The sequence below is a fragment of the Aethalodelphis obliquidens genome, unplaced genomic scaffold (genome assembly GCF_003676395.1).
Source record: "Aethalodelphis obliquidens isolate GAN/ISIS:26980383/991018 unplaced genomic scaffold, ASM367639v1 scaffold61, whole genome shotgun sequence".
In the NCBI taxonomy this organism is placed as follows: domain Eukaryota; kingdom Metazoa; phylum Chordata; class Mammalia; order Artiodactyla; family Delphinidae; genus Aethalodelphis; species Aethalodelphis obliquidens.
Genome location: NW_020838005.1, coordinates 5,485,567 through 5,503,725, shown reverse-complemented (window position 1 = coordinate 5,503,725; position 18,159 = coordinate 5,485,567). Strand labels below are relative to the sequence as shown.

The 18,159-nt window shown below is 39.0% G+C and overlaps 1 protein-coding gene across 7 annotated transcripts in view; it reads left to right on the top strand.

Annotated features, from left to right (window-relative positions):
• Positions 1-18,159, top strand: part of KIF13B (kinesin family member 13B) — a 187,182-nt gene that overhangs the window by 82,579 nt on the left and 86,444 nt on the right. For all 7 annotated transcript variants that reach the window (XR_003428978.1, XM_027088008.1, XM_027088009.1 and 4 more), the window contains 3 exons: positions 4,846-5,058; positions 6,636-6,746; positions 11,953-12,087. Coding sequence is in view for 6 of the 7 variants with exons in the window: in XM_027088008.1 (XP_026943809.1) it covers positions 4,846-5,058; positions 6,636-6,746; positions 11,953-12,087 (459 nt within the window). In the remaining variant the exon portion in view is untranslated. The remainder of the gene's footprint in view (positions 1-4,845; positions 5,059-6,635; positions 6,747-11,952; positions 12,088-18,159) is intronic.

Sequence of the window (18,159 nt, the reverse complement as noted above, 5' to 3'; positions counted from 1 at the left end):
AAAAAAAAAAAAAAAAAAAAAAAAAAAAACCACTTGTAAATAACTCTTGAATTAAAGGGATACATATTATAAAACGTTTAATTACCAAGGAAATAATTGTCTCAAGTGTCAGTAATTAACCTTGAAGTCTCATTTGTTTAATTTCCAGAAGAAATCTCAATATGATACTTCTTCCTCACACTTTCCATAGAAACATCTCCTGATCATTCCTGATGATTTCTGGATGTGCTTGATTTAAAAGAATATTCATTGTCCTGTCGTTCCAGTGTTGCTGCTTCAGTCCATTTAACCCAACAATAAGAAATACTTTGTTAAGTTGGCGTAGTTAAAATGGCCTAGGTTAATCATTGAGTGTCCATCCCATAGGCTGGAGGCCAGGAGAGCTTGGGTCAGGAGAATCAGGTACTGTACAAAGTGCTTCACATACATTATCTCATTTATTCCTTGGAAGGCAGATGGTGGTGGTCCCATTTTACAGATGCGGCAACGGACACAGAACCTGCAAGTGACAGAACCAAGATTGGAATCCAGGGCTGACCTTGCTGCCCATCTTCTGTTGCCTAGGCTGTGCTCTTCTTACCAAAGGTTTCTTTTCACTAGAAAGAGAAGCACCTTACTTTTACCAAATGTGATAGAAACTGTTGAATATGATTGAACTTGAAGAACAAAACTAAACACTTTTTTAAAAAGCTCTCTTTATCTTCTGTTTAATAAAACTAGGCTATGATTGTAACTTCTATGTGTTAATTCTTAGGCTAAAAAAATGAATAGTTTCCTTGATCTTTGTCATATTTTTCCTGAAGAACTACATGACCTTCTTTACGATGTTTGACTTTTGTACAAGATCATAAGTAGGGGCATTTTTGTAAAACCTATGCTGGGGTTTAAACAGTTTTCCCCAAAGCCTTTTGGAATCCATTGCTACACAAATCATTCTCCCTTCAGGTGTCTTTTATGTCCTTCTTTAATTCTCAATTAGTCTAATTCTTCCTGATCCTTGTTTGACTTGGTATGATGCTAGTATTCTCCACTGTGACTTTCATCCAACTCATAAACTTGCTCATCCTTTATAAGATTTGCAGTTTCTTTTTAAAGTTTTTTTTTTGCATTGTGTTCACATTATAATTATGTAGTGCTCTTAGAGTCAGAGAAACTGCTCACACGTGGTGATTTGGCAGGTGGGGGTGTGACGTGGGGGGCTGGGGATGGATGTGACTGCTCTTCTCTCAGGCAGGGTTGAGCGCTTACTCATTTGGTAAGTGGTCAGTGGAGAACTGTTTCATATTAAGATTATGTTTTCTTCTCTCTGTGACTTTCTAAATATAGGTCTTAACATCAAGTAACTTCCTGTAATGAGTGCTCCAATAATGAATATCTTTGGAATTCATCTACTTTTTTGCATCCTTACTGCCAGTTACTTAATGAATAATGAAAGCTTTCTTCTCTCGCCTGGGTGATTGAAACTTCTTTCCTGGGCTTTCCTAGTTCATTCCGTTCTTTACAGTTAGGTTGCTGTCTTTCTAAATTAATACTCTTCTTAAACTTAAATGTCTTCAGTAACTCTCCAGGGGCACTTATGATAAAGTCCAAGTTATTTAAAGTCTTGCGGTTTACTAGGCCCCTCCCTACTTGTCAGTGTTCAGCTTTTGCTTCTTGACATTATCAGTTCTAGCTGAGTGATGAGTACTTTTACTTCTAGGACTTTGCTCTTACTCTGCTGGGAACAGTCTTCCTCCTCTCTTCAATCCCTCTTCCTACTTCCCTCTCCCATCCCCTTTACCTAGGTGATGCTTATTCATCTTTAGGTGTCAAATGTCACTTTCTCTGGGAGTCTTTTCTAACCTTTCAAGACTGGGCTTTCTGCTTTTTCTCTGTTTTCCCAGACCATATTGTATTTACCTCTACTTTAGTTCTTAGCATATAGTATTTGCTCACCAGCATTGCCCTCTAGATGGTAAACTCCGTGAAAAGTTGAATGAATGAATAATTTCAGCTCTGCTCTGCACTAGCATTATGACCTTTGGTAAGCCTGTCAATCTTCCTGGGTCTCATTTTCTCGTCTGTAAAATGAAATAATTTGATTAGGTGACTTCAAAGAGTTCTTTCAGCTTTAAAAGATTCCGACTTCCAAAATTCTTTCTCATGTCCATTTAATTTGCAGTTTCTGCCTTTGAAACAAAGCTCATCTGATTTGCCTAATTAAACAATTAAAGAGTAAACAAGAAGCATTATACTTTCTCCTTGAATGAGTGCCAGTTCTTTTGTTGCTGTTTCCTTTTTGCTGATGGCATGAGGCCATTTTTGAATATGAGCATATTGTTGCTCATGCACAAGGGCTTTTAAAATGTCAAGTATTAAAAAAAAAATGTCAAGTATTTGTTGTTTGCCAGGTTTCCTTTTCTCAGCACAAATTGAAGCACAGTACGCATGCTTTTCTCCTGTGGTGGTTATTGTTACGAATCCCCTTCTACCCAACCGCATTTGCTCTTCCTGTGGGCTAAGAGAATGCAGTGGTTCTGGAAGGGCAGCAGTGCACCACGGCGCTGCTTGTGAACTGAATTCCAGCCTGAGATGTAATTCCTATGATCTTGATATATGACATTTGAATTCCATTAACGTGCATGGGATTCTTCTTGACATCTTTCTGGAAGTTGCCAAAGCTGGGCACCAGCAATGTGAGATCAGTGTCTGGAAGTAGAGTGAAGCAAGCAGTCATCCAGACTTTGCAGAAATTGCCTTTGCTTCCTAAAGCCCAGATTACTTTCATTTCCTCCCTTTTCATGCATCGAAGAGTTATTTCCTTCAATGATATAATTATCTTAGCTGTGTTTTCTGTGGAAAACCAAAATTTTAGTAATGGATGAATAAGGGGACGTACTGTTTGTGATTATATTGGACTGTTAGCAACACCTAGGGGACAATTTTGTTTCTGGCACTAGGACAGAACAATTTGGAAAGGCTTCAGGTCTGAACTCTCTCTGTTGCCAGGTGTTATTTTGTTACTGTGCTGTCGTGGGTAGCTGTGAGGGAGTGGAAATCATATTGGACTGGAAGGTAGAATACAACTGGGCAGGAATGTTTTCACTTCACTAGTTCTGGATCTGTAGGCAAGGTATTTAACCTCCTTTGTCAGAACAAACCTCTGGTTTTGCATCAGTAAAATGGAGATACTAATACTCTAATTCACAAAAAGCTGAGGACTGAATAATCTCTGCACAAAGGTGTATAAATCACGGGTGGTTCAAGCAAATTTTAGAAATATTGATAACGGAAAACATTTCTATCTTCAAAAGTAAGAATTTTGTATTGGTTAATGCAGCCCAAAGATAGAGTTGGCTTTCTTGTGATCTAATGAATTCCTCATTAGTGGCCAGCCTGAGTGTTCTCTCTAATATTGTGAGTCTATAATTCAGTGATACTTTACTACTGAAAGGGGGCATTGAATCTAGTCTTCTGGGTAACTCTCATCCTGAGATAGAGTAGTGGGAGTTATCTATGGCTGTGCAACAGATTACCCTGAAAACTCAGTAGCTGGGAGCAGCCATCGTTTGTTACCTCAGAGTTTCTCTGGGTCAGGATTCCAGGTGCAGCCTGAGTGTTCTGGGTGGGGTCTCTCCCGTGGCTGCAGTGCAGGCGTCATCTGGGGCTGCAGTCCTTGCCGGGCTGCTGAGGTTGGATCTGCTCACCTGAGTGCTTGTGGGCAGGCGTCAGAAGATGTGTTTCCAAACTCACTCCTGAGTTCTCTTCCTCGGGCTGCCTCACCTCATGGCAGTGGTTTCCCTGAGTGAAAGAAAACACCCACAACAGAAGCCAGTCTTTTATAATCTAATCTCAGACGTGGCAAGCCATCAGTTCTGTGTTCTCTTCCTTAGAGGCAGATCAGAGAGTCCCGCCCACACTCAGGGAAGGGGAAGACATGGTGGTGTGAATTCCAGGAGGCGTAGATCTCTGGGGGCCGTCTCAGAGGCCGCCTGCGCAGCTGGATTTCATGCAGCCTTTGTGTGGCGAAGCGGTGTGGGGTAGACTTGACTTCCCAAGTCCTGTTTTGTAATCCTGAGTTATATCTAGTTATTTTTTAATGTTCTGAAGGGGAAGTCGTTTTTCGAATTTGTTGAAGCCCATCCTAAAGTCCCTTTAGCAGTTTTCTCTAATGGAGATGGATGTCTTTTTTTCATCACCCTTATCTGAACTCTAGAAGCAGTTGTATAGAACTTGAAGCCTGTTTCAGTAGTTTTTGAAGTGCTGTCAGATGGATTACGATGAAGTACCTTCAATGTATCTTTTGTTTTCTAAGACCATAATTGTACCTTATGTTTTAAAAAATTTACAAGGTGCTTGATAGCATTATAACAGCACCACTTTCTGAGCTATTATTCAGGCTTCACAGAGACTCCAGGTACATGGCATTATGGAGTAGATTGTAGGTAATCACTCTTTGATCAAATACTGTTACGACTGTTCAGTCTTCTCAGGGAGATTTTGTAGGCACTTAAGAAAGCATCCTTTTTTATTCTGAGCAGTCTGCTGACTTATGGTATCACGTTGCCTGTTAAAAGAGGACAAATTGACTTAGAATTAATTTTTATTAAACTGAAATAAGTGTGGGCTTCATTGTATTTCCCAGTTCTTTCTCAAAAACCAAAGCTCCCTTTTGCAGAAAAGTAGCTTTTGCCAGCGAAGAAAGAGCATGGGACTGGGAGCCAGTATACCTGTACTTAAGTCCTGGCTTTGTCCTTAAATCTGTGTTTGACCTTGGGACATTATCTCATCATATGGGGCTTCAGCGTTCCCATGTGATGTTTTCTTCCAACTTTAAAATGGTATTCAATTTCTTTTCTTCTCCAGGACAGTCTTGGGGGTAACAGCAAGACAGCCATGGTAGCTACTGTGAGTCCGGCCGCTGACAACTATGACGAAACCCTTTCAACCCTGCGGTATGCAGATCGTGCCAAGAACATCGTGAACCACGCTGTGGTGAACGAGGATCCCAATGCACGGATTATCCGGGACCTCCGAGAAGAAGTAGAAAAACTCCGAGAGCAGCTAACGAAAGCAGAGGTATGAGGCACAGCCGAGCAGCATTATGGGTCTAGGAAAATCCGGTAAAGCTAGAACTTGAATTTTCTTCCCCCAGGGCCATAAGTGATGAGTAGAATTTTTGAATTTCCTATAGGAAGAGAAATTTGAGATGAGTAATAAAGGAAGACAGATAAATTGTCATAGTTGAAATTTAGATAGTTTTTACAGGTGTTAAAGGATTGAATAGGAGGAGAGAATAAGGGGAATTGAGAAAATGTTTCTTTCCACAGTATAGGCAGCCAACGAGAAAAGAGGTACAGTAGAATAGGGTAGAGAAAGAGAAATGCTTGAAACAAAAATAGATACAACTTAATACTAGTGCAGCAAATGGTGGTGAATGTGCATAGGCTAATTAGAAGAGGAATCAGATTTGTGTTGTATCAGATGTTCACAGGTTGAAGTCCAAACAGAAATCCTGAGGAGGTCTTGCACACCATAATAAGCTAGTTTTTCCATGTTATCGGTTAATTATGTTCATAGGAAAAAATACAGAAGTAGCCATCTGTTTAAAACTGCCCTGTTTCACTATCCTTTGTACATTCTATAGTGTATGATATTTATGTTCCATTACTGAATTTAAAACCTACACAATTCTAACCAAAAATCTTTTTTATTTATTTTTAAAGATTTATTTTAAAAAATTTATTTTATTGAAGTATAGTTGATTTACAGTGTTGTGTCAATTTCTGCTGTGCAGCTCAGTGATTCAGTTATATACATATTCTTTTTCATATTCTTTTCCATTATGGTTTATTACAGGATATCGAATATAGTTCCCTGTGCTATTCAGTAGGACCTTTTTGTTTATCCATTCTATGCATAATATTTTCAAATGCTTATCCTTTTATCAAAAGTGGGATAAAATGTCAGATTCAGGATCCCTACTTTAATTAGCGTTTCTGTTCCCATTATTTCCAAGCACTGTGGGATTCTTTCCTGGGCCTGAGGCCATAGCCCTCTTCTCATGACCTGTTTTCTGGTAGTATAACAGTAAATTACATGGTCAAAACAATTATCTTGATTGTATTTTTGCCTGTTGAATCCTATCCTGTTTTTACAGGAATAATTTTACAGTTCATCAAGATTCTTTGAAAGTTTGTTTCTGTCTTCCTGGTATCAATAACACCGTCCAGTTTTCAACATGTGCAAATTTAGTCTGCATATACTTGAAGAAATACCCAAAGTCATCAATTAAGAGTAGAATGAGTCACACATATGAGTCTAGACCTATTGAGATTTAAAAAAATAAGCCCTTGGTAGCTTGAACTTTTTATCTCCCTAAATGTAATTAGATCTCATAGTAACAACAGGTTAGAGAAAAATGAAAAGGTTAAGTCTTCTTTCAAACCCACTGGATAACTAGGTGAGTCTGTGGGACCCACACAGTCTGGATGCTGTGGGTCGGTGACAGTCCTTGTGTCTTAGGCAGGTCAGGGACCCCAGTGAGCTGTAGAGCTAAGAAGAGTCAGGTTGTTCCTCTTGTCCTCCTGGATTTAGCGGATTCTTTTTTCAGGGCATTGTACAGACGTTTCATGAAATAAACATTTTGCTTGTAGGCAATGAAATCTCCAGAGCTGAAAGACCGGCTGGAAGAATCAGAGAAGCTAATCCAGGAAATGACTGTGACCTGGGAGGAGAAATTAAGGAAAACCGAGGAGATTGCCCAGGTTTGTGCTTCCTGCTTAAAGAGAGAGAAACGTCGTGGCAGTTTGCGCAGTGCAACTCGGAGCCTGTTTCTGATTTCTTTTTGATTTTTAGCTTTGAAGATGGCAAATCTAGCAGATTAAGATTTAAATAAGATCTAAATCCAGGAGTCTGTACTTTACAAAGTTCATTTGAAGGATAAAGACATAATTACAATTAATTGTTCATTATGTAAGAAATATATTTTTAGTGTCATAAAATTTTTTAAATGATACAACTAGCCATTGGCTCTGAACACCCAATTCTGTTAAGTGCTTTGCAAACATAAGGAACTTACCCAACTTCAAAATTATTAGTAGTAGATATTTAGGCTATGAACGTCTTGCTTCCATATGACAACTCAGTAAAAGTAATATGAAATACCTAAATCTGAGGTGACTGTCTCTTATTTTTAGACCATTAAATATAAAGTAGTGAAATCTTCCAGTGGGTGCGTTAGCATTTGGAAAAAATCCTAAAATGTCCAACTGTGTGCCTAGTAAAGGGTTTACTCTGTGACTTTCCTCTTAGATGCTTATTCAGCCTCTGTTTTAGAAATATATATGATAATGTGGAGGTCAGTACCACACTGAGCAATCTTCTCATGATTGGATAACTCTGATGGTAGATTTAACTGAAATCTTTTATTCTTCCATTTCTGTTCATTGGCCTTAGTTTGTTCTTCCAAGGCTAAGAGAATAAGTGTCCCACTTGTATGTAGTAACTAATAATAACAGTAATAACCAATACTTATTGGGTACATGTACATATTGGGTCCTATGCTAAGCACATCTAAATATACAGCATTTTATTTAATCCTCCCAATAGCCCTGCAAGATAGGATCTGTTATCACCCAGATATTGAAAGTTACCTCTACCTCTTCCCCTCCTTTTCTAAAATTAAAAATTTCTTGTGTTTTCAACTGTTCTGTGTATTAACAAAATAGAACTTGCTACTTCTTTTGTTACCCAGTAGATTCCATCTTTCAATGTGCTGTCCAGAATCAATCGATGCATCAGATGTTGTAGGACAGTACTATTATTATGTAGCATAAGGTGGATGTTAGATTTATATTAGTGCAGACTAGGATTTAAGTTGATTTTTAAACATTTTTATTACAGTCCTTTTCAAAATAAATAAAAATATGAGTGTCATAAATCCACACGTACCCATTACCCAATTTCATTAAAGACCAACATAAGACCAGTCTTGTTTTATCTGTATCTCTGCACTGGGTTATTTTAAAGCATATCCCTCAGATTACAGAGAAGAGACTACACCAGTATATAAACTTTACTTCTCATTACATATTACACTTGCTGTTTTTCATAAATTAAATTCTTATTTAATAAGAATTAATTCTAATTATTCAATTTGGAACTAATTTATGTGAGCATTTTTGGGCTACTCTGAAAATAAAACATTGACTTTGAAGTGCTATTGTACTTGGGTTGCTTTGCTCTGATACGAAGCAGGGTAGGTCTAAGTGAGAGTGTAGTGCTGATGCAGCTTATCTGTAGCATCTTTCCTCACCTAACTGTCCTCTGTCTCGGTCATATGCCCCTTTTGAGGACAGCCTGATTTTATCCAACACCTCATTTAACACCTTATCTTTCCAAGCCCCCAGGCTTCAGTGCTGCTGAGCTTTCTTCTCCTCTCTCACTGGTCTATTGGTCATTGACCTCTTTGCAATACAGACTGGCATTTCCTAAAATGTATTCCTGGCAGTATAGCCACAGACTGTTAATAAGTCTTAACAGACTGTTAATAGCCACAGACTGTTAATAAGGGAAAAAAATGGTTCATGATCAGATAACTTTGAGGAAACCTAGGTGAACTCAGCCAAATGGATTTCTTTTTTGAAGAGCTCTTTGGGAGTCTGCTCTAAGTCAGCCAGACTCTCAAAGTCCTCTGGGTTCTGTGGCATCTTCCTCCAGTATGCCCGCCCCCGGAGATTGTCCCTGCCAGTGAGCCCTGTGGAAGCTGTCTGTACCCTTTTGACCCTTAAATCATGAGTACTTTATTTACTATTCAGTTTTTTGTGTGTACTTTTATTACCTAATGAGTTTGTAAGGTTCTCAAGAAAAAAGGCTGTATCTCTTAATTTTTGAAACTACGTGCTCAGTAGTATTTTTGAGTAAACAGTCAGAACTCAAGTTGACTAATTTCTCAGCCCAGTGGCATATCTTTGATACCAAATTCTCTTATTTTCATCTTTTATGTTCTCAATAAAGAAATGTACACTTACGTGAGATAGATCAAGGGTTAGCAAACTAAGCCCTTGGGCAAAAACCCGGCCTGCCACTTCTTTTCATGGTTTTATTGGAATGTGCCATGCTCATATGTTTTTGTATTATTTATGGCTTCACAGTTGAATAGCTGTGACAGAGACCATAGGACCCAGATGACTAAAATATTTACTGTTTGACATTTTATAGAAAAAGTTAACTAATCTCTGATATCAGAAGCAATATTTAGTAGATGTAACTATATTTTATCATACAATACTTGTTTATTCTTTGAACTGATTCCTAGATGTTGCAAACGTTTGTTGTTTTTTAATGATTAAAAACTTCAAAATTTTTGGCGGCAGATGTAGCAACGAATTGACAGTTTTTCAACGCTGTGCCCTTTGGTTTAAACAAAAATTTTGTGGTATTTCTACCATTATAAAATCTCAAACGACAGGAAAACGCTTAAGGAAGTAGGATAAAACAGTAGTTTACTCTAACTGCTAACTTAAGACAATTATTCATTTATATTCCTTTCTCTGGCATAGATTTGCTCAATGACCTTGGGCAAACCTATATTCAGTGACATTCATTCCATATTCAATTATCAATATTGAGCAAAAGTCAGAGAGTTATTATTGGAGAGTGTGGGGATGGTTGGAAGTAAGTAAGTCTGGCCATTCATTATAGGGCTTTGAATGTCAAACTAAAATTCTTAGATTTCAGCAGTAGGAGCTAGAAAGATTTTGATTTATCTGTTAAAACATTTACTATATGCTATGTACTATGTAAGTATATCCTGACTGTTTTATATACGTTATCTCATTTAAATCCTGTCTTCTCCCTTACTCTGAGTGGCTTTACCTTTGTTAAGTCATATAGTCTTTTTCAGGCTTGCCTTTGCCTCTGTATGAATTAAAATTTTGCCACTAGATGACAGTAACCAAACTTCTTCTAAATCTTTTAATTATTTCCATAGTGAAAATTACTAGAGTCCTAATAAGAATATAAGTAGAAGAAACTATTGTATTACAAAAGTAGTATTTACTTATAGAAAATACAGAAAGATTATTATGAAGAAAATTTAATTGAACGGATCCAGTCATCCAAAGAAAACTACTGTTAATATCTCTGTGGTTTCTTCCACGTTTTCCCAGTGCACAGATGAATATACTAGTTATACCCTACATTTTAAATTTAATATTAGTTCATGAACATCTACCCACTTCATTCGTAGTTTACAAAAAAAGACATTTTTATAGAGAAATGTTTCTTCTCATTATTGGAATAATTCTTTAATTATACCAATATCCCTTTGTAAAAGACCTTTCCCTCAGTAAGGGACCATACAAGATATATTAGAATTGCTTTCTTCGTTTTAGGAACATGGTTCGTTATCAAGGATAATCATTGCTTAGAATTGAGTGCTGAAAACTAATGGCTAGTGCTAAACCACTCAGCACTTCTGAAAGAACTCAGTAATGTTTGTTAGAGAAGAGACTCAATTCAAAGGCCCAGAACCAAAATATCCTCTTCAGTATGTTTGTAATAGTATCATTCTAGGGGTGATTGACTGGGTTGCAGTGGCTGTATATATTAGGATGTGTGCCTAGAAATAGCAAAATTCTAAGGCTGCAATTTAACTATACTGCAGACTTACTGTGTGGCCCTAGTTAAGTGACTTAGTTTGTGTTGTCTTTCCTCGGAATCAGAGGTTCTTGATGACTCATCACTATTCGCTATTTATACATAGTTAAGGACACCCTGCTCTGCCCCGATTCGGTTGCAGGATTCATGCGTATCTCCCTAGGTGCACGCGTGTGTATGTTGCATGTACTCACAGATCGGTAGGCACGAAAAGGAAAGGTTCATGTTCTTATGAAAATAGGGCTTTACTGAATATGCAGATTTTATTTTGATAAATTCACAACAGCGACGATTTGAGTGCTCTTCTGTGTTATGCACTGTGCTAGGTGCTAGGAATACACAGTGGAGAGATAGGGTCCCTGCCCTCACAGAGAAACGGTCGAGTAAAAAGTTACCAAGTTTGAGAACAGGTGTGCTCCAGATAGGAGGAATAGGTGTAAAACTCTTGAGCTAGAGAGAGCATTCTTAGACTTTGAGGGCCCTGGAAGATGTTCCACTAACTGCGTACAGGCTTTGAGAGTAGGGGTGACAAGATGTGATGATGGTGAGTAAATGGGCCAGATTGAAGGGCCTTGTGGGCCTGGTTGAGGGAGTTTGGCCTTTATCCCTGCTGGAGACCCACTGAGGATATCAAGCAGCGGAGTGTATTAAATACTTGGCTTTTCAGAAAGATCACAGTTGAGTAAAACACACTTATGTTTGCTCACATATACAGAATTAAATGTGAAAGGTGAATTCAGGATGTTAGATATTTTCAAGAATGAAAAATGAGAACTTAGTATATTTGATTGCTGTTTGTAATGGCTTTATTTTATTTATTAAAAAAAAATTATTTATTTATGGCTGTGTCGGGTCTTCGTTTCTGTGCGAGGGCTTTCTCTAGTTGCGGCGTGCGGGGACCACTCTTGATCGCGGTGCGTGGGCCTCTCACTATCGCGGCCTCTCGTTGCGGAGCACAGGCTCCAGATGCACAGGCTCAGTAGTTGTGGCGCACGGGCTTAGTTACTCCGCGGCATGTGAGATCTTCCCGGACCAGGGCTCGAACCCGTGTCCCCTGCATTAGCAGGCAGATTCTCAACCACTGCGCCACCAGGGAAGCCCGCATGGCTTTATTTTTGAAATTAAAAAATTTTACCTAACAAAGCAACATTATAGTTTAGAAAGAGAACAAATGCAGTAACCTATATAATACCATGTCCTAAGTAACATATTTGAGTTATAAAGTTATTTAATAATTACTATAATATATGACTTTTTATATCTTGCTGCCTCAATAGCTGTGGAATTAATACTTCTCTGATGCCTTTACAGGAGCGGCAGAAACAGCTTGAGAGTCTTGGAATATCTCTTCAATCTTCTGGAATTAAAGTTGGGGATGATAAATGTTTCCTCGTTAATCTCAACGCTGATCCTGCTCTGAATGAACTTCTGGTTTACTACTTAAAGGTGAAGTAGTAGGCTTTTCTATTATTTCCTACCACAGAATAGAGCAGTATTTCACAGTATTTTTTTTTATACTTGGAGAACCATACATATTCAAAAATATGAGTTAGCAAATTGTTTTTATTTGATTAAGCTGGAGTATAGGAAAATCTTGAGTTTCTGAGATCAGTTTCTCTTTGTAGTCTTTGAGTGATGTCATTCGACCTAGTAAATATGAAAGATGATATTCTGATATTATTTCCAACAAGTTAAGTAGCTTAACTTCTATCATTTAATATGATTAAACCAGGGAGTTAAGTAGATAACTTTAAAGCTTACACAGTGACTTTTAAACTAAACGGTTTCATAGGTAGACTAAAGCTTTTGTGATTTCTATGAAGCACAGCTTTTGGTGAGTGGTTTCTTAGCTTACAGAGGAAATGTTTAAAGAAAGTTATTAGGACCACTTGATTTGAAATTTGTGTTTCCAGTAACTCTTAGGAAAATTAAAAATTTTGGATTATCAACTTATAAAAAAAGAGAGTAAGTCACTTAGGGACTGAGAGGGTCAGAGTATGGAGCAGAAAAAACCAGATATACATTGAAATCTATATACATTGTATATATGTATATACTCATATACATTGAAACCTATAGGTTGTGGGATATATCAGGAAGACAAGAGACAACTTTAGGATGAGCATGATATCAGACACTATATAAATTATAAGGAGTTTGCCAAAATTACCTTTGCCAACCCTAGAGCATAAATGAGTTACATAACGGACTATATGACTCTGACATATGGTTAATGAATATTTAGGAGGAAGATTTTTCCCCTCATAGTATAGGAACTATCTATGTGGGTTTAACTAAGTTAGTGACTAGGACAGTAAAGACATGAGCTGGTACAGTTCGAAGCAGCTTTAAAGTTAGAGAATTGTGTCGTTTCGCTTCTAAAGAGACTGAAGAATTCGCGACACGTTGGCTGGTTTCCCAGTTTTGATCAAAGGTATCTGGGGTAATTGCTTTGTGATATTTTGATAAGGCCCTGTTATTCATAAGTATCTTATACCATGTTTTATTACACTGTGAGTTAAATTGTGTGTTGGTTGCATATAATCGTGTGCACACTCAGGTGCTGTGTGTAGTGGGAGCAGTGCTGGCGTAGGAGGGAGATGCCCTCAGTTTCTAGTCCAGCACCACTGCTTGGCAGATGTTTGCTCTCAAGTCCTTTGCCCCCCACAGTCTACAGATTCTTCCTCTATAAATGGAAGTTTTCTCTGTCCGGCTACCTCACAGGGTTCCTGGAGGATTAAATGGGATTTGACATATAGAAGCACTTTATAAACAGAAGCACTATCCACATATAAATTATTCCACATACCATTTTCTCATTTGATACTCTGGTACCTTATTATATTATCCTTGTCCTTTGAAAAAAATGACATATTAGCACATCTCTTTCTGTGCTTCTAACAATGCTGGCAGCTTTTTGTGTTAGAATTTCAGCTGTAGATATTCATATGCTTTAGGAGAGATGCAGTATTAGAATAGGAGTTAAATATTCTGCCCTTTTAGTTTTCAGAACTGTGAGTTCTTTTTCTTTCTGATGTGATGAAGTTCAAATTGGAGCACACAAACACATACACCCAACAAGAAAAAAAGCCTGATTCATATCTGTTCCTTAACTAAAAAATTACACAAAGAAAACTATTTAAAGACTTTTGGAGAGCAGTTAAAATATTTCTGGTCATCTTGTATGGAGGTGTTGGGATTCTGTTTCAGACTGTGTGGTCAACCCTGTTTTGGCAGAGTTTGAGGCAGTGTTGGTTCTTCACTGCCCAAGCTAAACCCATGACAAAAGTTATATTCATGACAAAGCATATTCAAAAGGATGATCTCAGTCCAAGAACAGTTTTTGCTTCAGTAAAGTGATACCATGATGTGGGTTGGAGGAATTTAGAGGCCGAGCGTTGTTTATTTCTTTGCTTTCAAATTTTCAAGCTGGTTTACATGCTGGACAGATGACCTCATGTCAGTGGGTGACTTTGAGCACCCCATGTATAAAATGAGGCCCCTGGATTAAATTACCTCTAGCATTCTTTCTAGTTCCAGGTTTTGAATGGTTCTCTTCTAGAATAGAATCCTCCATTTATTTGTTCTGTCTGGAACTTGCAGAAGCGAAGTATGGTGGCCAAACCATAGGTAGAATGTAATTCACAAGGTAATTTTGCATCTAATTTGCATAGCCAGGCAGCTCTTGCTTTGCATGGTTCCAACATACCCAAATTCCAGTTAACGTGAGTTAGTAAATAATGTTGACGTTGCAGGCATTCATGAGCTTCTAGATGTGCAGCCAGAGGAAGTTAGTGAAGGTGAACTTACCGATGTGAATAATGAAAGTGGTTGTGATGAGAAGACTGCAGATGTCTCAAAGGGAGTGACACCAGAAAGCACTTCACATGAGAGGAGCTCTTGGAGATACTTCGCAACATTGAAAGCACAAAGGATAAAATGGTAGAAGCTTAGAAAGGAGTATGACAGCTTGCCAAGGTGTGGAAAATATGCTCACTGCATGCTGTAAGATATATGTTGAGAAGAAGGCAAGCACTGTTCTAACTACTCTCGGTACATACGCTTTTAACAAAGAAAAAACTGCTTTAAATTTTGATGTTTCTAATGTTCTAAATGACAGTGTACTAAATAAATACTAGTTTAACTGGTTTTTCATTTTCCTATACATTGTAACAGTAAGAGATTTCTTCATGATTTTACGGACAGTTTTAAATGTCACAGAATTATTGCAGTTTTCTCCAATGATTATTAAAATCTCCTTGCTAAATTATTTTTATAGTCCTGTGCTCTTGTGCAAAGCGAGGCCTGCCTGCAGTTCTGAGGTTGACTTGGAGATTTATTTATATTTTAAAAAATTTGTTATTTTTAAAATTTTTGTACAAGTTTTAAAGGTTACAGTCCATTTAGAGTTATCACAGAATGTCGGCTATATTTCCCGTGTTGTAGATAGGCTACATTTTTGTAGCCTATCTTACACCCAATAGTTTGTACCTCCCCACCATATCACCTCTCCCCACTGGTAACCACCAGTGTGTTCTCTATATCTGTGAGTCTGCTTCTTTTTCATTATATGCATTAGTTGGTTATATTTTTTAGATTCCACATGTAAGTGATACCATATAGTGTTTGTCTTCGTCTGGCTTATTTTCACTTAGCATAATGCCCTCCGAGTCTATCCGTGTTGCTGCAAATGGCAAAATTTTATTCCTTTTTTCTTTTTATGGCTGAGTAGTATTCCATTCCATTCCACGTCTTCTTTATCTATTCATCTGTTGATGGACACTTAGGTTGCTTCCGTATCTTGGCAATTGTAAATAATGCTGCTATGAACATTGGGGTGCATGTATCTTTTGGGGTATATACCCAGGAGTAGAGTTGCTGGGTAGTTCTGTTTTTAGTTTTTTTGAGAGACTTGTAGATTTATACCAGCATAAGCCAAGCTTCTAGAGGGAAGAGCTGCTCCCCTCACCTTAAATATGTTATGCTAGTAATACACTTTTATTTCTAAAAAGTCTAATGAGAACATATTAGAAAAAGAAAGGGGCATTCGTGCCCAAATTTCAACAGCCAGAGAAGACCACAGTTAATATTTAATATTTTTATCTGTATCTTCTGGATCTATTCCTGTGTGTGTGTGTGTGTGTGTGTGTGTGTATTTATAGTGATACGTATTTTTTAATTACAGAAATAGGATTACAGTATGATTAATTCCAGTCACACCTTTGAATTCTCCACCGAATCGTTCAGGAAAGCTATTTTGCTTGTGCAGTTCTGGATCTACTCTTTTCACGAGTCAGCTACTCATGGCTGGGGAAGCAAGGGTGATTCTGAAGGACTTGGGGCAAATTATCACACACACACTTGATCAGGATTTGTACCAGTGATTCCGCAGCAGCGTCAAAGCACACGTACGTAGGGAACAGTCCTAGGGGGAGCGTAGCACCCGTTGGCAGTAAGCTGCCTGCCAGCATTCAGTCAGTGGAGGGAGGCGATCAGCAGAATGGCAGGGCCACAGCCATTCCGCGTTGATAGAGCTGTGGGCCAGGCTTCAAGGGGCCCGGGACGAATAAGACAGCGGTGTGGCTGTGAGACGTGCCTGGTTGGAGGCAGTTTGACTCACCTAGAGTAATATTTGAATTTGTAAAAGACAGAAAGGTACCTTTCCTTCCTTCCTCACCTCCGTTCCCGAAAGGCTGTCTTGAGTCCTGGTTCTGTGAAGCCAGGGCGATTTCGTTTATTGAGGGCTATTGGTTATTTACGTATGTAAAGAGCAACGAATACTTCTCTTCTTATTGCCCCTGGTACTTGCTGCAATCTTGGAATGCAGCAGTCGGAGCTGATTCTACACTCAATCTCCAATCTAGGGGGTAGTTCAGAGCTTTTCTCCACCTCCACCCCCAAGGACAAAAAGGATTCCAAAGTCACAGTAAGGACCCCAGCTAGAATTTCTCATGGGGAGAGGAAAGGGATTATAATAGAAATGGCCTAAGCCAAGTGCTTTGGGGATCTTTTCTTCTTTTTTATGTGATCTTGGGCTCTTTTTCTCTTCAGACTTTTTTTTTTTTTTTTTTTTTTTTCCTTTTAGAACTTCTCTGCACCTTGTAGTTGGTGTTGTTAGAGAGGGAAGAAGTGGGGAATGGAGACCGACATGGAACACATTCTTTAGGCCTGCTAATGAATGTCACTGAAGCATTACTTGTAGTTTACACCTGATCAAGCCCTGTTCTCCAGCTTAGGGAAGCGTGGGATTGGCCGAGAAGCCTCGGCCAAGGTCAAGGAGTAGACATTTGCCGGGAATGCCCTCTCTGTGTATTGTATATACTCCTTGAGGACTGAACGGCATGCCATGGCACAGTTCTGAGCCCAGCTCTTTGTTTCCTTGGAAACACTGCTGCAGCATACTTGAGAAAAGAAACCCCCAGAAAAGGGAAAATGAAAATAATAGAAGGGAAGAGGCCTTTTTCTGAGGTTGAGATCCCAGAAGAGATGGGAAGAATTGGAACCCAGAGTATAATTAGGAGGGATATCAGCAAAGAAGAGGAGAAAATTGTCTTCCTGAGTCTGAAGGGAATTGATTGTTCATTTATTTTTCTTTTATATTTATCTAATGGCTAAATGTACCAGGCCTGTGTTACATGCTTGGAATGCAGTGGTGGGGTGGTGCAGGTCAGGCTGTTCTCTGCTGTCTTGGAGTTTCCATGCTAGCCATGGAGATGGACAGGAAACCCATGGACAGTCAGTCTGTAAGGAATTCAGGCACGAGAGTAACAGGGTGGCTACTTCTGATTGTTGGTTCAGGCTGCACCTCTCTGAGGATGTGTACTTAAAAGCTAAGGTGGAAATGATAAGAAACTACCAATATCAAGATCAGGGGAAGAACACCTTAGACAGAGGAAGTAGTCAGTGTGCTCAGAGAACAGATGAAAGGCCCGAGTGGGTGGGTCACGCTCCAGGAGAGGCAGAGTGCTGGGAGCTGGGATAAGAGAGGTAGGCAGGGGCCAGATCACAGAGGGTTTGTCAGCCTGGGTAAGAATTTGAACTTCTTAGAAGTTCAAAGGGAAGCCACTAGAGGACTCTCGATAGGGGATCACGTGATCGGCTGTTGTGGTGGGAGCGGGTGGGGTGGATAGAAGTGGAGAAATAGGAGGAGGCTCTAATATTCACCTGGGCAAGAGAATAGGATGTGATAGTAGAGGTGGGAAGTGAGCTGATTCTTGATATATTTCAGAGGGAGAGGCTTTGACGATTTCCTGATTGACACAGGGCTGGAGGTAGACTGCTAAGACAGAGAGAAGACTCCAGGATAGCATCTGAGCTTTTCTAGTTGGCCAGCTGGGTGGTGGTGGTGCCATTAGTATTGGGGAAGGGAATAGACTCAATGGGGTGGTGGGAAGGTGGAAGCAAAAGTTCTGCTCTGGCCCTTTCACTTTGAAATGTCTTTAGACATCCAAGTTGTGCCCAGTAGGCAAGAAATGATGGTGACTATGACTAGGGCAGTGATAGTGGAGGTGGGAGAAT